We start from the raw sequence: 23,262 nt of genomic DNA on the forward strand, positions 1-23,262 counted from the left end.
TGAAGCAATAATTTGTTCCAAGCCACTGAAAATACAAACATTGCAATTTACAATATTTTCACTTAGCGTTTTGAGAATGATTTCTCCAAAACACTTCTATATTTTATAAAATTTAAAAAAAAAAATAGTTAAAACTGTAGAGCCATTTCCACTCCTAATTTTTTTTTTTTTTAAAGAAGTTAAAACGGAATTTAGATTATTTTTTTTTAAAAAAAAAACTCAATTAGATTAAATTATGCTCAAAATATCACACAGTGATCAAATTAGATTAAATTATGCTCAAAACTTTCTAATTTTCCTTTCTTTCTTAATAAAGATCATATTTAATAATATTTTTAAAAAATCAAAATTTATCATTCAAGACAAAGAGGAAATTTCCTAATTTGCTTTCCTTAATTATTGAATCTCCATGGGTTGACAATCTTGAACACCTTCCAAAACTAATTAAGAAACCAACAAAATAAAGCAACGCAACATCGATCATATATTTCTTAATCTCAAATTGAAACCGATATTTCTCTTTCTCCCTTTATATATATATATATATATATATATATATATATATATATATATATATATATATATATATAGAAAGAGAGACCAAAACCCAAGATCGATCTCAATTAACTGAACTCTAATTCCATCTCTTCCAAGATTAAACCATGAAACAACAAAGCTCTGCAACGTCGCCACCCAGCAACTCCGACGAGTACGTAGTTGTCCAAGGTTTGCAGACGACAATGCCTCCGACGCGATCCAAATCGCCGCGACGGGTCGGATGTTTCCCCGTCACATTTACAGTTCGCATTATCCACCCCAACCCTAATCGTAAAGCGACCCATTACGACGTCGTACAGTACAATACCAGTTACGAGTTGTGGGTAAATTGCGACGACTTTTCCTGTCCGGAGAGCGGCGTCGCCGCCGTGAACCGGTTGGTTGATCTCATGAACGTGCCTTTCCCTCTGCAAGACGCACAGCAGCTCTTCTGGAAGAAAATCGGTGACAATGTGTTCGAACAAGTCCCCGTCGTGAACTGGAACGGCATGGTTGTTCATCTCGCATTGTTTCTCCGGGACGTGAAGAACTTGGTGCGCAAGCAAGAAGACGATAACAGCGACGAGAGATATCCGTATGTGAAGCTACAGATCTCCAAGTTCGTGAAGCTGTCCAAGGAGGAGCTAGAGGCGGCGCGTGGAAGGGCTAACGGCACCCTCTGGCGGCCGCAGAGGGAGATGGAGTGGCGAATGCTGGTGCTGCAGTCTCAGGCGATCGAGAGGGTGAAGTTGGAAGGCGGCGGCGACGGCGACGGCGACGGCGAGGAAGAGAGCTGCGGTATCTGTTTGATAGATATGTGTGTTGGGTCGGAGGTTGCCCGGTTGCCTTGCTCTCACTACACCCATGAACGCTGCATTCTCAAGTGGTTGATGAGAAACAATTGTTGCCCATTTTGCCGCTTCAAAATCGCCGCCATTGAAGGCAAAACAGGACCTACCCCAGATCATTACTGGTCATCAACACAACTCCATTGACATGATAGATCATGCATGTAATATATGTCATTAATTCACTGTTATACTCAAACATTCTTAATTTTTGGTACATATATGAGAAATAATGGATAAATATGCCCTAAATTTTAGGCCAAAAGTTGATTAATTAGACCCTTCAAATTTTAAAAATTACAATTATAGAAAAAATTAGTATTGTTGACAGTAATAATTAATGAGAATTACAATATGTGTACAATTTGTTTGTGTCAAAAAATATTGTAATAACTAAAGTTTATTAAAATTATTTTCAAACTTAGCTTAACTAGTAATTTAATAAGAATAAAATAGAGTACTAATTATGTCAATTTTGATTGGGATGAGATTCAAACCTAAGACTTTTTTTATTAAAATCAATGAGAACTTAAAGTGAACTAACATAAATTAATGGACAAGATAATATTTAACGGAAAAATTAACGAATAATCATATAATTAATGATGAATTAAGAAATCTAAAAAAAAAATTAAAATTTGATTAAATTGAGTCATTCATTTCATTAAAAAATTTGACCGTCATTTTTTTATCGATTATGGGCCTAGCTCTCTTGGGCTCTTATTAGTATAGTAAAAAATTATGAAATTTAAGGAAAAATTAAAATTTGATTCATTTGAGCCATTCATTTGATTAAAAAAAAAATTGACCATCATTTTTTCTACTCATTATAGACCTAACTCTCTTGGACTATTATTAGTATAGTAGATAACTAGATATCCGTTGTCACACACTCATTGCGCGAATAGTCTATTACTCAATTTGTATTTCTAAATTAGTGTTCACGCTCATTGTGCGAATAGGCTAATACTCAATTTGTATTTCTAAATTAGTGTTTCAGATTTTATGAAAGTATCATTCGGTATCCTGACATATATCAATGCAAGATTATTAATTTTTTCATAAAAAATAAATATTTCAAAGAATCGATAAATATAACATGTGGCAGAAATGTTGGATTAATGGTGCAATAAAAATATTAAAATCAAACTAATATGAATCATTCATTTCAACTAATAATTACACCAATATTTTTTTTTAGTTCCAACGACTTAATTTTATTGACTCTTATTAAGTTTGTAAATAATAAAATTCATTTTGACCCAACCCGTACAATGAACAGGGATCCGTGAAATAGTCTCACACAAATTTTTATCATAATTTTGTTATTCTAATTTTAAACTTAATATTATGAAAATTAAATTGTAAATAATTTTAGTCTCTTTAACCAAACTCAACACATAAAATGGGACCGGTAGATGATGTGGAATGACCTAAATTCCTAACTGAAATGGGAGGATCAAGTAAAACTGTAAAAGGTTACTGCGATAAACATATACGGAAGTCAAATTTACTGTGGAAAAGAAAATCAGCTCCCATTCGGAAATTGGAGGTGACGGTGGTTTAGAGGAAAGTTTCATTCTTTGGTCAGAATTCTAGATAGAGCAGGTCTTCTTTCCGATTTCCGACTTCTTCATTCGTTTCCATGATCGCATTTGTGAGTTGACTTTGAGTACACGCAGAGAAAATCATACACAGTTTCTTTCCTAAAGTTTCGTTCGCTTTTCTTCATTCGGCGGCTTACATAGAACCATTTGTATTTGGGTGGTTTTTGGTTGGTTTTGTAGGGATTTTCATGATTGGATTTATACCGGAGTTGCTTGCAGTTTCTTTGAGCTGTTTGAACGAGGTAAAACCCCTGCTTAATTGGTGAGAATAGATATGATGCGAAGTTGGTGCATGACTATCGGGTAATCTGGTGTTCATGAATTTGTTGCAGATTTCAGATTACTCGAGATTTTCATTTCTTTTGATTTCATTTATATCCAGTGTTCATTGAATTCTGTTATAATTGCGCTGATTAGGCGGAGGTTATTGGCGTGTGCTTCATCCTTTCTAAACTGAATTGTTGTTCTTCTAGAACTTCGAGCGATTGTTGAACAAAAGAGCTTGCTTGTATCGGGGTTTCTTATTCTTTTTTACTTTAGCTGATGAGTGAAAGTTTTTATGAACATGGAACTTATTCATGAGAGGATGAACAGAGAGAGAGGGGGAGAAGTAGAAGAGGAAATGGAAACAATGCCACTAACACATACTAATATTGGGGAGAATAATGATTTTCTGGTGCGTTGTTCGGGGGCTGTGAGAGTGAAAGCATATATTTTTGATGGAGAAGGGGGCTACTTCAACAAGGAATGGGATTTGTCAGAGGGTAGAGGGAAAGAGTTTTGTTGGTACCATGTGGAACTTCCTAAGCTGAACCACAAGATTTCGCAATCTGCACAGTATCTTATTGATGTTCTCTGCCCTCCATTGAAGCTCCAAGACATTCTGTCCCTCGTTAGCAACGGACCCTTTTGTGGGCATGTTGATGGTGCTCTTGTCTTTAGGGTAAATTCACCTGGTCCTGCCATGAGTAAATTTACGTTTAGAATTTCTGCAAGAGTCACTGAGCATTCAGTGATCACTGTTTCGTTGGGTCGTCTGCCAAGATTAGGTTTCTCTCCCGTGAATGATTCTCTTCTTTCAGAGGTTCCGGTTGTGGAAAGTCCTAGTCATAATAGCACGGAACAAAGGGAAAGAAGCGGGATTGTGATCAGAGAGCATTTTCTTGATTTTCTACTGACAATGAATCACTCCGAGGAAGCTGATAATCCCGTTCCTAAATCAGTGTCAAATCTTGTTGTTCACTTCATAGACACACATGTGGATCAGCTTCAAGATGTTGTGACAAATCTCGAGCTTGAGTTAGATACAGTGGAGTTGGAGTTGGATAGAGGTATGTTTGCCCTTAATGTTAAATGTGCAATGGCGAACGGGTCAGAGATTAATTAGCAATATTAAACGTTTCACTGGCTTCTCTGTATGTGTTATATGTCAATTGCATCCTGTGTCTTAAACCTTTCTTTTTCTCAGTTGTTTTATGGGTTGTGCTTGGTTTCTGGTTTGGTTCCAGGTGGATCAGCTCTAAAGAAACAAATGCTGGATGATAGAAGATTTCCAAAAATGCATCTTGACTTACAACGTCTCTTGCAGGTAGTTTTACAGCCTTATCTACCTATCATACAACTTCCTTTGGATTTGGGAAAACTAGAGTTAGTTACTTTGTTTGGTTTCTAAGAAGTAATTTATAGTGAAAATAGAGGCGCAATTGTTAGTTTGCTACATGGACGTGGTAATGGCCTTCACATTCTCATTCCACATTTTACTACAGTTTTAGAACAAGAGAAGCCACTCAACCATTTCAAAAATAAATCTAATTTATGTTCAGTTATTGAGGATTAAACGTCAAGAATGTGAATTCCAGATTACATGCTCACATTGTCAGGTTTGGTAGTTCTATAAGCTGTATTTTGCTGTTGGTAGCCATCTAGAGTAGGTACCTTTGCTCTTGAGAACCAATATATGAAAGAACTGAATCATTTTTTTCTTGCCAGAATGTCCTATGCTTTCTCTTCCTTTCATGAGAACTGTAGATCAAAATCTTCCCCACCTCTCTGCTAGGGAGATGCTTTTTGGGTTATAGGGACTTCTGTTCTGGACTTCTAATATGTTTGGCTTATTCCTCGTTTAGTATTCACGCTTTCTTATTGCAGACAGATTGTTTGGAATAGTAGATCTCGCTACTTTGCATATTATAGTTGCCTATTCATATAGCTAATACTTAAATGCTTGTTTTGGCAGGCTACTGGCTTCTTTAAAAGCCTCAATTTAGAACAATAGAATTTGTTGAAAAGCTTTTTCCTGTTATCTAGCCTGGAAATCCTTTATATATCTTTGCTGTTTGGCCCAGCTTCTACTTCTCTATGCTGATAAGCTCTAGAAAAGCTGAACCAAACAAGCACTAACGAGATGTAGTATTAGAGCTTATAGATGTACTTTCATCTAAAATGGCATTGCAGGCAATTGCACATGGAGAGCAAGTATTTCTGCGAGTCAAGGAGAAGTGCTCTTCAAAAGATTGGTTTGCCCACGAAGACATCGTCTCCCTGGAAGAGTTAATTGGTCGGCTTAGGAGACTGAAGGAGAATGTTGGGTTCATAGCCAATCGTGTTACAGCAGTGCAGGCTGGTCTTGACAGTTGGCAGTCTGCCCAAATTAATAGGAGACTGTATTACCTCTCCTTCCTTTCCATAATATTTCTTCCTTTATCAGTTATAACTGGAGGTGAGGTGACATTCTCTCTTTAACTTTAAGTAGCGTTTTAATTAGTTCAACTTCTAACCAACCCTCACATACTATCTGATATGAATTCCTTTCTTTCCACTGACAGTGTTTGGGATGAACGTTGGAGGAGTTCCTTGGACAAACCAAAAGCAACCAGAGTTGCAGGATGGCTTCCGAAATGTCATGCAACTCTGCCTTGCTATGTTACTGTTTCTCCTTCTGTGCTTTCTTTTCCCGTCTCTTTATAACAAAATAATGGCCTGGAGACGAAAGCAGGCTATGAAAAGAAGTTGGTCTATTAACCAAAGATCTTTTGTTAAAAGAGGAACTGGAAGTGCAGAAAGAGCCACCAGAAAAGAAGGCTACCTGCGGCTACACTAGGATCAAACTATCAAAGACATTGGCACTCAAAATTTGTACTGTGGTGAGTTTATTCAATCATTATTGTGTGGACCATGGTTCATACAGCTGTCTGGACTATACTATCAAATAATGTACTTTATGGTCCATACAATAATTTGCCGAGTTTATCTCACCTCTACCACAATGATTGTAGTTTTGTGTCATTTCTCCAGAAAAAACTTGTTAACAGCCTGAGAATGGAGACCTCATGGATCAGAAAAGGCTTGCTGAGGACCAGGAACCAATCAAGTTTCAAGATCAGTGACTATTGTGTTTAGTTGTGTAAATCTAGCATTGGAAGAACCATGAAGTTGGTGATAAAGATTAAATTTTTAACCAATATCTAGAGGCTAGAGCATTCCACCTATAAGAATCATAAATAGATAATCATTATATTTCAAATTTCTTTTATTCGTTTATTGAAACGTTATAATAATTGCAAAATGATACTACCTTATGCGAGTATGACCTTTTGTCTAAGCATTGTAGCATGTATGTTGGTTAGAGAATCAAATAAATTTTTACTACCCGTATGTGTATGACTCTTTGTCCCGATATTGTAGCATGTATATCACCCGTATGTGTGACCTTTTGTCTCGACATTATAGCATGTATATCACTTCTGAGTACAATAATTTGACAAAAATAGAAAAAGAACTTCTCGAAGATAATCAAAATATTGGAATAAATGAAAAGTAAAGTGGTAAATTTTTGTTATAGAATTATATTAAATTCTCAATTATATAATATTGGTCCTTAAACATATTAGTATATTATATATGAGATTAATAATTATAGTCTAAATATATTGTTATTCAAATGAGCATAATTTTTGTATCAAAAAATTATGAATTTTATTATTAATAACTTTTTTTATTCAACTAGTTATACTAATTTTTTGAGTGTGATTTATTAATTATTTTTATATAATTTATCTAGCGCACATCATTAAGAAGACAATAATCTAGAACATTATTTTTCTAGTGTAACTATGGTTTCCTCTCCATTAAAATTAAAAATTAAAAATAAAAAATAAAAATTGCTGTATTTTGACTAAACAAAATAGCAGATAATTAAAAATGGAAAGTAAAATGTGGAAGGCAATAATCTAGAACGTTCTGACCCAGCAATACCACACGTCATATATATACACTCTCTCAATCCCTCCCCAGTCTCCCTAGAAAGATCTACTCGCCGCCTCGACGCATTTCACTCAGCCTCTCTCTAAAACCCTAAACCCTAAGCAACAGAAACTTCCGGAAGCAAAGCCGAAGGAGCAAACGCTGCATCACTGATCAAATGGCGACCGCCGTCTTGCTCAGATCTCTCCGTCGCCGTGACCTTGCTACCTCCTCTCTCTCTGCCTACAAGGCCGTAAGTTCTTCGCCTGTATTCTCTTCGATCATTTCTGCGTATTGTTCATTTCTTCCTTGTTGGATTCGGTATGGATGTACGTTAAGGTAGTATTGTCTGGTTGAGTTCCAGGTTTCTAGGAATAGCTTTGGTTTTTTATTTTTATTTTTGAATTTATGCTCCTGAGAGTTAGCTCTTTGGTCGAGTGTTATGTTGTAAATCCTTGTTGTTTAATGAAAGTCTAGATTATTTGCCTAGTTAGCTAGATGGAGTATACAAGTTTGAACTGTCTCTTATCCAAATATGGACTGCATCTAGTATTACTCTATATCAAATTATCAATTATCTCTGTTGTATTTAGCTTTGTTGGAACTAAATGTGTATTCAACATGGAATGTGCAGTTTGCTGCCAACACTAATCCCTCAATCGGAAGTGCTAGATGGGCTAGCCTGGCCAGACCATTTAGGTATCTTTATTTCACATCCAGAAGTCTTTGATTTTGGAAGTTTTGTTTTCATTTCTGATCTTAAGTTTTTCATTTTGTTGCAGCTCAAAACCAGCTGGAAATGATATTATAGGCATTGACTTGGGTACCACAAACTCCTGTGTTTCTGTCATGGAGGGCAAGGTATGTTGGAATTAATAACTTGTTTTTGTTCACTTGAGAAGCCAGACTTCTTTTTGGTTGTTGTTTAAAAAAAAAAAGTTTACAGGCCCTGATGCTTAAATCTTTTGCAGACTCCTAAAGTGATTGAAAATTCTGAAGGATCTCGTACCACACCTTCTGTAGTTGCTTTTAACCAGAAAGGAGAATTACTTGTTGGTACACCAGCCAAACGTCAGGCTGTCACAAATCCCACAAACACTCTCTTTGGGACCAAACGTCTAATTGGTAGACGCTTTGATGATCCCCAGACACAGAAGGAAATGAAAATGGTTCCATTCAAAATTGTGAAAGCTCCCAATGGAGATGCTTGGGTGGAAGCGAATGGACAACAATATTCTCCAAGTCAAGTTGGAGCCTTTGTTCTAACAAAAATGAAGGAAACTGCAGAATCTTATCTGGGAAAGACTGTAACAAAGGCTGTGATCACTGTTCCAGCTTATTTTAATGATGCCCAAAGGCAGGCAACAAAGGATGCTGGGCGAATTGCTGGTCTTGATGTAGAAAGGATTATTAATGAGCCCACTGCTGCTGCACTTTCTTATGGTATGAACAATAAAGAAGGTCTTGTTGCAGTTTTTGATCTTGGTGGTGGAACCTTTGATATTTCCATTCTGGAGATTTCAAATGGTGTTTTTGAGGTATGTAAAGTTGTTTAGCACTGTTGAGTGTGTTTAACATTATGTTAGCTTCTAAACTTGGTTTATTGCTTTCATGACAGGTCAAAGCAACTAACGGTGACACCTTTTTGGGAGGAGAGGACTTTGACAATGCTTTGTTGGATTTCTTGGTCAATGAGTTTAAAAGAACAGAGAGCATTGATCTTTCAAAAGACAAACTTGCCCTGCAAAGGCTTCGTGAGGCTGCTGAGAAAGCTAAAATAGAGCTTTCATCAACATCTCAAACTGAAATCAATTTGCCATTTATCACTGCTGATGCATCGGGAGCAAAGCATCTTAATATCACTTTGACCAGATCAAAATTTGAGGCTTTGGTTAATGATTTGATTGAGAGGACTAAGAATCCATGCAAGAATTGTTTGAAGGATGCAGGAATATCTACCAAGGAAGTGGATGAGGTTCTACTTGTTGGTGGTATGACCCGTGTTCCAAAGGTGCAGGAGGTGGTTGCTGCGATATTTGGAAAGTCCCCAAGCAAGGGGGTGAATCCTGATGAGGCAGTTGCAATGGGAGCTGCAATTCAAGGTGGCATTCTTCGTGGAGATGTGAAAGAGTTGCTTCTCCTGGATGTCACTCCATTGTCTCTTGGTATTGAGACATTGGGAGGTATCTTCACTAGGTTGATTAACAGGAATACTACCATTCCCACAAAGAAAAGCCAGGTAAGATCAGTTTTATTTGGGAGAAAAATGTTGTTTGGGAAAATGACTATACTAGTTGACATCTGATTACTTGCTGCTTTGCAACTTTTCAGGTGTTCTCTACAGCTGCTGACAACCAAACACAGGTTGGTATTAAAGTACTCCAGGGTGAACGTGAAATGGCATCTGATAACAAGCTCCTTGGTGAATTTGAGCTTGTGGGTATTCCTCCTGCTCCAAGAGGCATGCCTCAGATAGAAGTGACATTTGACATTGATGCCAACGGTATTGTCACAGTTTCAGCTAAGGACAAGGCTACTGCCAAAGAACAGCAAATCACCATCCGGTCATCTGGAGGACTCTCAGAAAGTGAGATTGAGAAGATGGTGCAGGAAGCTGAGATGCATTCCCAGAAAGATCAAGAAAGGAAGGCTTTGATTGATCTAAAGAACAATGCAGACACTACTATCTACAGTATTGAGAAGAGTGTGAACGAATACAAAGACAAGGTTCCCAAGGAGGTCATTTCAGAAATTGAATCTGCTGTGTCAGACTTGAGAACAGCCATGGCTGGTGAAAACATTGACGACATCAAATCCAAGCTTGATGCAGCAAACAAAGCTGTTTCAAAGATCGGAGAGCACATGTCTGGTGGGTCTGGCGGTGCTGCCTCCGGTGGTGCTCAAGGTGGCGAGCAGGCTCCTGAGGCCGATTACGAGGAAGTCAAGAAGTAGATAATGTTAGTCCCAAAATTGAACTAGTTTTTTTTTTTTTTTTCTCCAAGTAATGAGATAAAAATATTTGATCATCTTCCCTTTAGAAAATGAGAGGTTCCAATCCTCTATTATCAGAACTTCAATTTTCAAGCATTTTGTATTTACACTTGAGAAACCATGGCTCAGTTGGCTCTTGCATCCTGACAAACTTTGTAGGATACTGATAAATTTTTTTGAGAACTATATGGGATTGAGATAATCTTTTTACCGTATGAATAAATGGTGCCTTTGCTTATTATTTGTGTCCATTACTCAATTGACGGGTATTTCGGTACTGTATAGATATAGTTGTCAAGTTAGAAAAAAACAATAATTAAACCCAACCAGAGGTTGCGAAACGAAATGGGGTCGAGCAATGCCATAAATCCATCTGTTGTTACGCTTACGCTGTCAGTGTCAGGTTCGCGTACAGACTTGAAATTCAGTGCAAAAGAAGCCTCCTTAATTATATACGTGATAGGATTGACAGATCATTTAAAGTTCAGTGTGGATTCACTTGCATTAAAACACAGATTTCACTCAAAGGCACATATGCCTCTCAAAACTCAAAGGTTAAAAGAATATCCGTAGCTAAGGTACAAGAAAATCTATTTGATACAGACGTCCTAGCACCTTGTATACAACAGAATATTATATCTAAATTCAAAACCTAAACTTGGATGACAGCCAACCACCAGAATTTGGACATCTCCCAACTGTTCTAAAGGATGAGACACCCACCAAATTCATGCCCAGAAACCATACAACCATCTGACATCCTAGCATCTTAGCTTAGAAGGTATTTCATTTCTTCCAGAAGGGAAACTGCCCAAATGATCTGATTCGTGGTGAATTTTCCAACATGAAACAAACTCCCAAAACAACACTTTCCCAAACAAGAATATGAAAGAATTGAATAGGAAATGAAAGGTATTGGCAATCTCAGCTAACTAAACCTCTCACTGAAAAGTGGACCATGAATATAGCCTTCTCAATACCAGAGCTTCACTTCTGGCTGCTCCTGCAAAGTGCTACCCAAGGCATGCATCTTTCAACATTGCATCCCACCAAGCAAGTTCCACAGTAGTTAGTTATCAATCTGGAAAATATCCCCCTGAGAAAAAGTTCAATCACACATCAGTTCACTCTAAAAGAATACAAATAGAAATAACATGAATTCATTACAGTTATTAGCTACCTTGATAGATAACACACATACATAGAGACTAGAGAGGAAGCAAACATGATGCCCAAAGCCTCTGCAACTCCAGATAAATAAGTGTCAAGACTGTGCATCATCAGCATCTGAATCACTGCCTGAAGAACTCCCTGAATCAGAACCTATATTCCATGAACATTACACATCCCGTCAAACAAATGTTCCCCCAACAGAATTAATACCAAAGCATCAATAAATTATCATCAAAACTGCTCTCGGAAGGACATATACCACTAGAAAGAAGAGGAATCACTGCATGAGCTACCAGAGCTACTGGAGCTACTACTGCGGTTATCAGGCTCTCGGCCAGCAGCTTCATCCTTCTCAATTTCAACAGGGGGAAGCTAGCTGCAGGCATATCATCATCAATGTCAACATCTTCATCCCCAACTTCAATCCTTTTAGGCTTCTCTGTAGAATCGTTCTTCTCAAAGACAGCATCCTGCAAGCCAAAAATCGATGTAAGCCACTACAGTTCAAGATTAACAAAATGATGCACAATTTTTTTTAAAGAAACAATAAAGCAAATGAAGCAAGGTTTCAAAACCTCAAAACATAAGAAAACATTTCAAACAGGTGCTTACCAAGAATATGAAGACAGTAGAAAATGTGTAATTTATGTATGGTTACCTCGTCAGCCTCAGTATTAGAGGTGGTTGGAGCAGCAGTTGGAGCTGTCAAATTACCAATCAAAGATTGCCTTTTTGTTTTGCTAACCATCTTTTTCCAATGGTTACAAAATCGATCAAGCTCCAAAGTGTCTCGGTGTCCAAAGCTTCAATGTCCAGCTCAATCTCCTCATCAATCCTGGGCTAAGTGCCCGTTCCTCTTTCTTATAATCTGCACCAACTGGGGCATCTTCTCTTGAGGCAAACTCTGCAAACCAACTCCAAGTTTATGCTTTTCCTCCATACTCATCTCCCTCTTGTTTAGATCTTTAGCCCTTGGCTTCGGCTGTTTCCCTGTTGTTCCTCTCACTGGAATAGGCTTCGCAGTTGGTGCTGTCATAGCAGAAGGAGCTGGAATAGGAGATTGCTTACGCAAGGGAGGATTGGACGGAAGTGGCGGAACTGATGGTGTTGAAGCACTCGATTGACTATGCAAGATTTCTTCCTTCTTCGGGACCTGGGGATTGGACTAGGCTTTGGCTTCTTAGCAATCTCAGGAGTCGAAATGTGATTCCAATGACTGCCATGGAACTCATCAACGCCCAAAATTTCCTTTCTTTCATTCTCGACTTCGACTTTAACGAGTTTATCTTGGATCGGTTTAAATAACTCCTCAAATCTAGCCAGAAGAATGCCAGCCCATCCATGAACTTGATCCGTTTTTGGGTTGTACAGCAACGCATTATTGAAAGTCAGCCTCACATCAGCAGCAAATTCAACCGGCTCGGATACCAATTTTTTACCATATTCGATTTCACAGTCCCAAATCCATTGGCCTCTTGATAATCTGGTGATAATCATGAAGACCCAGGGAGGCTGCATCTACAGGCGAATTAAAAATCCAGCCATTTTTATGCTTCATTAGTTTCGTCAATATCTGCCTGCAATCCTTCATCATATTCTCCACATCGATAACACCGATACCACCGCAAACAACACCGCATTCTTATTTGAAAACCTCCTCGGATCGCTGTCAGATCCAACAGATATCTGCTCTTTATTCCCCGGCATTTTCTTAGACTTCCCGTAGGGTCTTGGATTAGTAGTGCTGGTGCTGAAATGACCGACTCAATTCGATCTCTGAGGTTCCGAATCTGTTCGAGCTCCGCGCCAAGCCGCTTCCGAAGCTCGCTGAGCTCTGCTTTCGAGTACGACGTGACGTTGTAGGTTAAATAGCTCCCAAAAATTGAGGCCATTTGCTTCCTTAGGCGGCTGATTGAACGAATACGCATCGTCCGGAGCCGTTTGCTTAACAGCAGGCAAATCATCGTTCTGACGGCCGTTAACTCCGTGATGCAAAATTTCTGTTTCTTCTTCGGGTTAGAATTAGCGCTAGGTTTCAAATGAGGACGAGAGTTAGGGTTTTCCCCATGAATCCACCACCAGCAGCAGCACAGGATTGAGCCCAACTTAGTTCATTACGACAAGCTAATGCTGCTGACGCCATGAATTGCAGCAGAAGCGCTGAATTCCGGCGAATTCGAGCCGAGCCGATAGGTTTCAGGTTGTGTAGAAAACATGAATTAAATATAACGGAAATGTCACGCGCTCGCCGGAATAAGACAAAACCTCCGTCCGCCAGCCGGCAATGGATATATATACGTATAAGTGAAACAACGAAGGAGGCTGTGGGGGCAGGAGGTTAGGGTTTCAACTCTGAAGGGATTGAGCGAGTTATGAGAGAAGAAGACGTCGCCTCTTAAAGGCGATGAGATCTGACCGGGGAAATTACGGGCAGCTTGGAAGCCGTCGATGGAGTTGCGAGCCGTGATCGGACGTGGGTGTTGGTTCCCTTGCCATCTATGGTGCTGACCGCAACATCTGGCACGGACGGCCGAGATTCATCCCGTATTACACGTGGAGCGACGTGGGATTTCGGGAGGTAATTTGGAGTTTTATTTATTTATTTTAATTTTTAATAAGCCGTGAAATTAGGGGTTTTTACTGCAAGAAGAGGGTGGGCCCAATGAGGCAGGTGACGTGGACGGCCAAACGCACGTTTGTGTCGTTAAACAAAACTGTTGTGACATGCAAGATCCCCTTTGTTGGCATTAAGCCCTTAGCGAATAAAATATTTCCATTTTCCTCCACACAATTTTTCATCAAAGATTTGTATTCACACTTATAAGCCAATGGGCCTATCATTTGACGGGCAACTCTTAAGCCCAAAATTTGTCTATTACTAATCTACGGCAAATTATGCTCTGGACCCGTGTCCACATTGAATTGTGGACACGGGCCCAAAACGACGCCGTTTTTTAAAAAAAACGCGTCATTTAGTTAAAAAAAAAAATTCAAAGTGCTACCCAAGGCATGCATCTTTCAACATTGCATCCCACCAAGCAAGTTCCACAGTAGTTAGTTATCAATCTGGAAAATATCCCCCTGAGAAAAAGTTCAATCACACATCAGTTCACTCTAAAAGAAATACAAATAGAAATAACATGAATTCATTACAGTTATTAGCTACCTTGATAGATAACACACATACATAGAGACTAGAGAGGAAGCAAACATGATGCCCAAAGCCTCTGCAACTCCAGATAAATAAGTGTCAAGACTGTGCATCATCAGCATCTGAATCACTGCCTGAAGAACTCCCTGAATCAGAACCTATATTCCATGAACATTACACATCCCGTCAAACAATGTTCCCCCAACAGAATTAATACCAAGCATCAATAAATTATCATCAAAACTGCTCTCGGAAGGACATATACCACTAGAAGAAGAGGAATCACTGCATGAGCTACCAGAGCTACTGGAGCTACTACTGCGGTTATCAGGCTCTCGGCCAGCAGCTTCATCCTTCTCAATTTCAACAGGGGGAAAGCTAGCTGCAGGCATATCATCATCAATGTCAACATCTTCATCCCCAACTTCAATCCTTTTAGGCTTCTCTGTAGAATCGTTCTTCTCAAAGACAGCATCCTGCAAGCCAAAATCGATGTAAGCCACTACAGTTCAAGATTAACAAATGATGCACAATTTTTTTTAAAGAAACAATAAAGCAAATGAAGCAAGGTTTCAAAACCTCAAAACATAAGAAAACATTTCAAACAGGTGCTTACCAAGAATATGAAGACAGTAGAAAATGTGTAATTTATGTATGGTTACCTCGTCAGCCTCAGTATTAGAGGTGGTTGGAGCAGCAGTTGGAGCTGTCAAATTACCAATCAAAGATTGCCTTTTTGTTTTGCTAACCATCTTTTTCCAATTGGTTACAAATCGATCAAGCTCCCAAAGTGTCTCGGTGTCCAAAGCTTCAATGTCCAGCTCAATCTCCTCATCATCCTGGGCTAAGTGCCCGTTCCTCTTTCTTATAATCTGCACCAACTGGGGCATCTTCTCTTGAGGCAAACTCTGCAAACCAACTCCAAGTTTATGCTTTTCCTCCATACTCATCTCCCTCTTGTTTAGATCTTTAGCCCTTGGCTTCGGCTGTTTCCCTGTTGTTCCTCTCACTGGAATAGGCTTCGCAGTTGGTGCTGTCATAGCAGAAGGAGCTGGAATAGGAGATTGCTTACGCAAGGGAGGATTGGACGGAAGTGGCGGAACTGATGGTGTTGAAGCACTCGATTGACTATGCAAGATTTCTTCCTTCTTCGGGACCTGGGGGATTGGACTAGGCTTTGGCTTCTTAGCAATCTCAGGAGTCGAAATGTGATTCCAATGACTGCCATGGAACTCATCAACGCCCAAAATTTCCTTTCTTTCATTCTCGACTTCGACTTTAACGAGTTTATCTTGGATCGGTTTAAATAACTCCTCAAATCTAGCCAGAAGAATGCCAGCCCATCCATGAACTTGATCCGTTTTTGGGTTGTACAGCAACGCATTATTGAAAGTCAGCCTCACATCAGCAGCAAATTCAACCGGGCTCGGATACCAATTTTTTACCATATTCGATTTCACAGTCCCCAAATCCATTGGCCTCTTGATAATCTGGTGATAATCATGAAGACCCAGGGAGGCTGCATCTACAGGCGAATTAAAAATCCAGCCATTTTTATGCTTCATTAGTTTCGTCAATATCTGCCTGCAATCCTTCATCATATTCTCCACATCGATAACACCGATACCACCGCAAACAACACCGGCATTCTTATTTGAAAACCTCCTCGGATCGCTGTCAGATCCAACAGATATCTGCTCTTTATTCCCCGGCATTTTCTTAGACTTCCCGTAGGGTCTTGGATTAGTAGTGCTGGTGCTGAAATGACCCGACTCAATTCGATCTCTGAGGTTCCGAATCTGTTCGAGCTCCGCGCCAAGCCGCTTCCGAAGCTCGCTGAGCTCTGCTTTCGAGTACGACGTGACGTTGTAGGTTAAATAGCTCCCAAAATTGAGGCCATTTGCTTCCTTAGGCGGCTGATTGAACGAATACGCATCGTCCGGAGCCGTTTGCTTAACAGCAGGCAAATCATCGTTCTGACGGCCGTTAACTCCGTGATGCAAATATTTCTGTTTCTTCTTCGGGTTAGAATTAGCGCTAGGTTTCAAATGAGGACGAGAGTTAGGGGTTTTCCCCATGAATCCACCACCAGCAGCACAGGATTGAGCCCAACTTAGTTCATTACGACAAGCTAATGCTGCTGACGCCATGAATTGCAGCAGAAGCGCTGAATTCCGGCGAATTCGAGGCCGAGCCGATAGGTTTCAGGTTGTGTAGAAAACATGAATTAAATATAACGGAAATGTCACGCGCTCGCCGGAATAAGACAAAACCTCCGTCCGCCAGCCGGCAATGGATATATATACGTATAAGTGAAACAACGAAGGAGGCTGTGGGGGCAGGAGGTTAGGGTTTCAACTCTGAAGGGATTGAGCGAGTTATGAGAGAAGAAGACGTCGCCTCTTAAAGGCGATGAGATCTGACCGGGGAAATTACGGGCAGCTTGGAAGCCGTCGATGGAGTTGCGAGCCGTGATCGGACGGTGGGTGTTGGTTCCCTTGCCATCTATGGTGCTGACCGCAACATCTGGCACGGACGGCCGAGATTCATCCCGTATTACACGTGGAGCGACGTGGGATTTCGGGAGGTAATTTGGAGTTTTATTTATTTATTTTTAATTTTTAATAAGCCGTGAAATTAGGGGTTTTTACTGCAAGAAGAGGGTGGGGCCCAATGAGGCAGGTGACGTGGACGGCCAAACGCACGTTTGTGTCGTTAAACAAAACTGTTGTGACATGCAAGATCCCCTTTGTTGGCATTAAGCCCTTAGCGAATAAAATATTTCCATTTTCCTCCACACAATTTTTCATCAAAGATTTGTATTCACACTTATAAGCCCAATGGGCCTATCATTTGACGGGCAACTCTTAAGCCCAAAATTTGTCTATTACTAATCTACGGCAAATTATGCTCTGGACCCGTGTCCACATTGAATTGTGGACACGGGCCCAAAACGACGCCGTTTTTTAAAAAAAACGCGTCATTTAGTTAAAAAAAAAAAATTCGCGCGTGTTTTGCCGTTAACGGCGTTAACGGCGTTATTTTTTTTTTTTGATTATGAATGTACAGTTATGCCGTTATGAATGTACAGTTATGCCGTTATGAATGTACAGTTATGCAATTATGAAATTATGAACACAGAGCTCTAACATTATGAACTTACAATTATGAACATATATAGTGATAAAATTATGACCATTGAGCTTTAAAATTGTGAATATAGAGCTTCGAAGATTATGAATGTACAGTTATAGAGTTATGAATCTACAGTTATGGAGTTATGAATCTACAGTTATGAGATTATGAATCTACAATTATGGAATTATGAATGTACAGTTATTGATCGAATTATGAACAAAGAGCTCTAACATTATGAACTTACAATTATGAACATATAGTGATAAAATTATGAACATAGAGCTCTAAAATTGTGAACATAGAGCTTCGAAAATTATGAATGTACAATTATGGAGTTATGAATGTACAGTTATGACGTTATGAATGTACAGTTATAGAGTTATGAATGTACAGTTATGGAGTTATGAATGTATAATTATTAACATATAGTAATAAAATTATGAATATATACTCCTATAACAAAACAGTCTGAAATTGAAAAAAAAAAAAAAAAAAAAAAAAAAAAAGTTAACAGTGCCGTTAGCACTGTTACCCGTGTCCAGCTTGCAAGCTGGACACGGGTCCAGTGCATAACGATTGCTAATCTACTTAGTACTGTCAAATTTAAGTACTTAGTACTTGTATCACTATTATTAAATCAACAGTCTGTTAACTAATTTGGTTATTTTATTATTTATATATGATGTTGAACAAAGAATATATTCCCAAACCACTACAAAAGCCATTGAATTACATCAAACAATATTCCACAACTGAAAGAATCAAACTTTAATACACACGAAGAATCAAACAATAACCCAACCAAATTAATTAATGTCGTCTAATGCAGATCGAGTTTATAAATATGATGAATGTAATTATTTAAATTTTACATAATACAGATGTACTTAGTAAAATATATTAATTCTGTGTATTACATAACATGAAGATGTATAGTAAAATATAGTAGCTAGTGTTAATTCTTAGGTGACGAAGACGATGGAGGGATCACAACAGCATTCATCTATGAGGCAACAGCAACACAAAGCTGCAAGTCTGCAATCCCAACACAAACACGTACAGCAAAAGTATATATTATATATTATGGCGAATGAAATATTTGTAAATAAAGTACGTAATGATTCATCAAACGGTACATACAAAACAGTATAGTACTTACAATCCCTCTAGAAACCCCCGGTTTCTCTTCGGCGGCGGAGCGGCGTATTGAGGTGGCGGCATCACCGGCGGTCCCTGGTAATAGCCTGATTCAATTCAAACAATATTTGGTTATCATTCAGATAATCATGATCTAGCTAGCTAGCTAAAACTGAAATTTAAGGTAATTAAGAAGTTATATATAGTAAGCAGTATGTTAGTATTGGTACCTTGAGGAGGATATGGGTAAGCGTAGTTGGGAGGAGCGCTCATGTCTGAAACACGAAATGAACAGATAGATCAATCGAGAACTAACGATAAGAAGAAGAAGAATGAATTCTTCAAGTGGATGGCTTTGTGTATATATATAGTGAAAGGAGAGGGAGAGGGAATCGGATTCTGAGGAAAGAACAGGGATGGAATGTCCCCTTCCCCGGATTAGATTGGAGGAGGAAGAAGAAGAATATTAGGTAACAGTGTTATGTAAGGAAGAAATATCTAGAAAAGCCGTAGCTTTATCTGCTTTTTTCATCAGCAGTTCATACTATATTTTCAAACGTTGTTTCGTCGACCATTGCTTAACACGTGATGTTGGCGGCGCTACGAGGTAGTGGTTTCAGCTCTCAACGTGTCTTGTTTAGGACCCCCACAGCTGACATAGATCAACAATTGACTTATTATAAGTTTGATAAGGAGTTCCAAAACGACTTCACACAGAGTGCACATTCAGGTAACAATTTTATCCAAAACGCATATTCGGATGCAACTTTACACGGAGTGCACATTCAGATAACAGTTTCATCCAGAACACATATTCGGATGTGACTTCACACGGAGTGTACATTCAAATAACAGTTAATTTTATTCAGAACGCATATTCAGATACGACTTTACAGAGTGCACATTCAGATAACAATTTCATCCATAATGCACATTCGAATAACAACTTCAATCTGAGCGCATATTCGAGTGGTAACTTCACCTAGCATATTACATTCGAAATTGAGTTTGAATAGTTTATTGAAACAGAAAATAGAAAAAGGCAAAAACTCCTAAGCAGGACTAAAAACATCACTTTAACGTATAACTAAGAGATTGAAAATGTCATTTTCTAGTCACAATGCATGGGTTTAACAGAGAAAAGCTCATATGAGAAACCAAACATGACCTTGTAAATTAAAGAAAACCTCTGTACACATTAACACCCTTTCTGTTTCAAGTAAAAATGCTAAAGCAGTGAAGATTTCATCAAACAAATCTGTGTAAAGAGAAATGGTTTTACAAACATCAAAAATAAAGTTGCTTGCACTGTGAAACTATAGCATCAAAGGGGCAGTAGGGGCACTTGAAGGCCCGTGTGCTGTTCTTCGACAATTTATGAATAGACTGCTTACACAGGACATGTCCACAAGGCAACAACATGGGAGGATTCTCTTCATTCCCCTGATCCCTGCTCACTGGACAGACGAAAACCGAATGAAACTGGAATTCCTTTCCTAATTCCACTGGCACTGGTAGCTGCTTCATAGATTGCCACTCCTGCTTCTTTGCAGCCATAACGTGTGCCAACTTCAGCAGAGTAGGCAGTCCATCAACACCGGCAGCTATTGCCACGCTTAATGGGCTCTTACGAGACTGTCCCAGCAAAGCGCAGAATTCATGGTTCAGCTCCATGGCAAGCCTTTCCCATTGTGTTGGAGAAATCAGCTCAGAATAAGGGGATTTCTCCAGTTTTCCAGCCCATACTAAGCAACCAATGAGTTTCTGTACCTCAGTCATGTGAGGAGAAGCAAGGGGGGCTAGATAAGTTCTTGCATAGCAGAGTGCATCTTGTTGGCTCCTATTCTGCAAGATATTCAAATATTGTAGCCCACGGAGTTTTAACTCGAGAGATGAACCTGAATCTAATCTTTCACGATTTGCACAAACCCAACTAAGAGCAGGCTCAAGGTTCCAAGATTTCATGGCCTCAAGTATTTGATGCATCTCTATAAATTGCAACCTTAGGGCAGTAACCTCTGGCTTACCAGCCTCGTTTATCAGGCAGTCTGCAATGTCAAACTGACCTTCATTGTACAAATGATTGACTATGACCTCATTCAAAGTGTGGACATCAAAATCAACATTTCTGTATGCCTTGGATATATCAGGTATAAATACCTTCTCAAGAACCTTTTGGTACTTGCTTAAGTTTCCGTTTAGCTCCTTTTGTGGCACCTCCAACTTCTCGTGTGGGGTAAGAGCATTAAGCTTAGTTTTAAGGTCAGCAAGGATAACCTTTGAATCAACACACGAGCCAGGATCATGGCGTGATTGGATATGTGCAAGTACCTGTTCAATTTCTTGCCCAACCTGATCAATCACTTCTTCAGATTTAGAAATAGACAACTTTTGTTTCTTAACAGCTCGCTCAAATGCATCTTTCACTTTAACTAGCTCCATTGTGTACCTGAAATAGTGGCATAGAACTCCCTTAGACTATTCTCAGTTCTTTTGAAGCAAGATTCACAAGAATAAAGAAACCAGATAAAATCCACCAAAAATTGACAGTTGACAATGTTGTAGATAAAAGAAAGGGCAAGAGACACGGTTGGGTTACTCTATGAAACCAGGAAATCAAGATTTTGATTCTAATTGAGGAGAGAACGGTGAGCTTAATACGCTAGAGGGTGATAACTCTATGAATCCCATAGTTCACTGCTCTAACAATCCAACAACTGCATGAAAGTTGCACCGTATCTTCAGACAGACAAAAATTCATGGTTGTCCAGCAAATAACTTACTGCAACTGCCCCAACAAAGCAAGATACAGAAGTGCTACATTCTCTATCCAGGGCTCCTAAACCGACCTATACCCACAACTAAAAAATTCATGGCGCCAGCAAATAAATAACTGCAACTGCCCCAACAAAGCAAGATACGGAAGTGCTAACAGTCTAACAACTGCATGAAATTTGCACCATATCTTCAGACAAACATGCTTACAAAAATCAACCTATACCCACAGCTAAAAAACTCAAGTCTCCAGCAAATAATAACAGTGACTGCCCCAATAAAGCAAGATACAGAAGTGCCACATTCTCTATCTAGGGTTCTTCTTTTCACAAAAGCATGCAACTTCTTCTAATACAGAGCAAAAGTTAAGAACTTTATCTTCTAATACACAGCAAAAGTTAAGAACTTTAACACAAAAATCATATGTAAATTCATCAACCTAGTACATATCATTTCAATGTCCACACTTCTGTGGTCCCTTCCAAACTGTAAGAGAAACCAAGCACGGCATGCGCATCATGAAGTACACGGGCAAAACAGAACAACGGATATTTATTATTATTTAAATACAAATCAATAAGCAGCACGCTCACGCAACTACACCTAATTTTGGGAAATAAATTTCATGTCATTTCAAAAAATTTAATCGAATTAAGGCATTTTCTTCTCGGAATATAGAATAAAATAGTAATAGATAAATAACATGAAATAAAATCAAAGACCTCATATGGAAGAAAGGAACAAATTTTAAAAATAAATAAAAATACAACAGGCATTACGGAGAACGAAAGGGCGGAAAGGGTTTCAGCAAAATACCCAAAACCGGCATAAAATTCGTCGAGAAGAGGAGAGGATGTGTATAAATCGATCACTTTGCTCCTGAAGAAGCTGCTGATACGTGCGGATTACGTCTGTTTATAAAGTGATACTACATGCCGGACAGGCGATTACGCTTGGCGGCCACCATAGCTTTTCCTTGTTTATGCTCTTTAGTTGTTCACAAATATATCAATTATCAAAGTTATCCTCTAAATTATTAGTGTTGTAAATATTGTCTATAAATTTTCAAAACGTGACATATATTGTTCATCATCTAACGAGATGTAATTACCCGTTAATAGTTTGGGTTTAGTAAGGTTAATTTAGTAATTTTATTTTTTACTTGCTTCACTTTTCTCCTTCTTAGAATTCTGTCTCTCACTGTCATCACCCAAGCCATCACCAATTTCTGCACCACCACCTGCTACTCCCCGTCGCGTAGTCGTGAACCCCATCGTCAGCGACTGCCATAATATCACATAGTCCACTTCTCCATCGCACCGTTGATGAGGATTTGTAGCTGCCGTTGCAAGTTTTCCTGGAATCCATCTTCTGCGAATGTGACGATCGTGGGTGGTTGTCGGGGATCATAGGTATGACACTGTGTATGCACTGAAAACGTCGGAGCGGTGGACAAAAACGACTACATAATGGAACCGTGGCTGTCGGAGGCATTCGTAGTAGCGGTGCCACCACACTTTCTCGCGCGACGGCAGCTTGTAGTATTGCATTCAATCAACCAAAAAGTGAAAAATTTCGAAAATGGGAGAGAGAGTTTTATAGTAATTTGCGAGAAGGAGAAGAAAAACGAAATAAGGAAAAATGAAGTATTGGTTAACGAAAT

At 39.0% G+C, this 23,262-nt stretch overlaps 5 protein-coding genes and 1 long non-coding RNA gene across 12 annotated transcripts; 2 read left to right on the top strand and 4 right to left on the bottom strand.

Moving 5' to 3' along the window:
* The first annotated feature begins 2,900 nt into the window (after positions 1-2,900).
* On the top strand, positions 2,901-6,567 carry LOC109165237 (zinc transport protein ZntB-like). 4 transcript variants are annotated; one of them, XM_019313915.1, is made up of 7 exons: positions 2,901-3,042; positions 3,173-3,295; positions 3,410-4,323; positions 4,501-4,580; positions 5,447-5,711; positions 5,818-6,135; positions 6,287-6,567. In XM_019313915.1, exons 3-6 carry the CDS (start codon positions 3,552-3,554, stop codon positions 6,090-6,092), a joined length of 1,392 nt encoding a protein of 463 aa, XP_019169460.1. In that variant the 5' UTR covers positions 2,901-3,042; positions 3,173-3,295; positions 3,410-3,551; the 3' UTR covers positions 6,093-6,135; positions 6,287-6,567. The 4 variants fall into 4 exon arrangements, with proteins under 4 accessions (XP_019169460.1, XP_019169459.1, XP_019169461.1 ...); XM_019313914.1 differs by having other exon boundaries at positions 3,173-3,234; positions 3,325-4,323; XM_019313916.1 differs by having other exon boundaries at positions 3,173-3,234.
* A 705-nt stretch (positions 6,568-7,272) lies between these two features.
* LOC109165234 (heat shock 70 kDa protein, mitochondrial) lies at positions 7,273-10,463 on the top strand. Its single transcript, XM_019313910.1, has 6 exons — positions 7,273-7,487; positions 7,869-7,933; positions 8,017-8,095; positions 8,206-8,772; positions 8,853-9,473; positions 9,566-10,463. Exons 1-6 carry the CDS (start codon positions 7,413-7,415, stop codon positions 10,184-10,186), a joined length of 2,028 nt encoding a protein of 675 aa, XP_019169455.1. The 5' UTR covers positions 7,273-7,412; the 3' UTR covers positions 10,187-10,463.
* Positions 10,464-10,696: 233 nt separating this feature from the next.
* On the bottom strand, positions 10,697-13,866 carry LOC109165238 (transcription factor GTE7-like). The gene is given in 15 exon segments (XM_019313918.1): positions 10,697-11,321; positions 11,406-11,556; positions 11,667-11,772; positions 11,775-11,868; positions 12,057-12,178; positions 12,181-12,229; positions 12,231-12,550; positions 12,553-12,819; positions 12,822-12,860; positions 12,863-13,036; positions 13,039-13,153; positions 13,156-13,278; positions 13,280-13,395; positions 13,398-13,457; positions 13,460-13,866. Coding segments are annotated over 14 exon segments (1,734 nt in total). The 5' UTR covers positions 13,542-13,866; the 3' UTR covers positions 10,697-11,321; positions 11,406-11,489.
* Positions 13,867-14,387: 521 nt separating this feature from the next.
* On the bottom strand, positions 14,388-17,114 carry LOC109165236 (transcription factor GTE7-like). 2 transcript variants are annotated; one of them, XM_019313912.1, is made up of 4 exons: positions 15,212-17,113; positions 14,815-15,025; positions 14,565-14,707; positions 14,388-14,479 (listed from the first exon to the last, which is right to left on the bottom strand). In XM_019313912.1, the coding sequence occupies exons 1-3, from the start codon at positions 16,697-16,699 to the stop codon at positions 14,649-14,651; spliced, it is 1,758 nt and encodes a 585-aa protein (XP_019169457.1). In that variant the 5' UTR covers positions 16,700-17,113; the 3' UTR covers positions 14,388-14,479; positions 14,565-14,648. The 2 variants fall into 2 exon arrangements, with proteins under 2 accessions (XP_019169457.1, XP_019169458.1); XM_019313913.1 differs by having other exon boundaries at positions 14,390-14,479; positions 14,586-14,707; positions 15,212-17,114.
* A 1,258-nt stretch (positions 17,115-18,372) lies between these two features.
* Positions 18,373-19,390, bottom strand: LOC109164922. The gene is made up of 3 exons (XR_002051445.1): positions 19,055-19,390; positions 18,847-18,931; positions 18,373-18,722 (listed from the first exon to the last, which is right to left on the bottom strand). It is a non-coding gene; the product is annotated as an uncharacterized LOC109164922 (long non-coding RNA).
* A 546-nt stretch (positions 19,391-19,936) lies between these two features.
* LOC109165812 (protein RMD5 homolog A) lies at positions 19,937-22,577 on the bottom strand. Of its 3 annotated transcripts, none has more exons than XM_019314753.1 (2): positions 22,414-22,577; positions 19,937-21,267 (listed from the first exon to the last, which is right to left on the bottom strand). In XM_019314753.1, the coding sequence occupies exon 2, from the start codon at positions 21,264-21,266 to the stop codon at positions 20,112-20,114; it is 1,155 nt and encodes a 384-aa protein (XP_019170298.1). In that variant the 5' UTR covers position 21,267; positions 22,414-22,577; the 3' UTR covers positions 19,937-20,111. The 3 variants fall into 3 exon arrangements, with proteins under 3 accessions (XP_019170298.1, XP_019170296.1, XP_019170297.1); XM_019314751.1 differs by lacking the exon at positions 22,414-22,577 and adding an exon at positions 22,039-22,389 and having other exon boundaries at positions 19,937-21,273; XM_019314752.1 differs by having other exon boundaries at positions 19,975-21,273; positions 22,416-22,577.
* Positions 22,578-23,262: the final 685 nt, after the last annotated feature.

The sequence above is a fragment of the Ipomoea nil genome, unplaced genomic scaffold (genome assembly GCF_001879475.1).
Source record: "Ipomoea nil cultivar Tokyo-kokei standard unplaced genomic scaffold, Asagao_1.1 scaffold3069, whole genome shotgun sequence".
In the NCBI taxonomy this organism is placed as follows: domain Eukaryota; kingdom Viridiplantae; phylum Streptophyta; class Magnoliopsida; order Solanales; family Convolvulaceae; genus Ipomoea; species Ipomoea nil.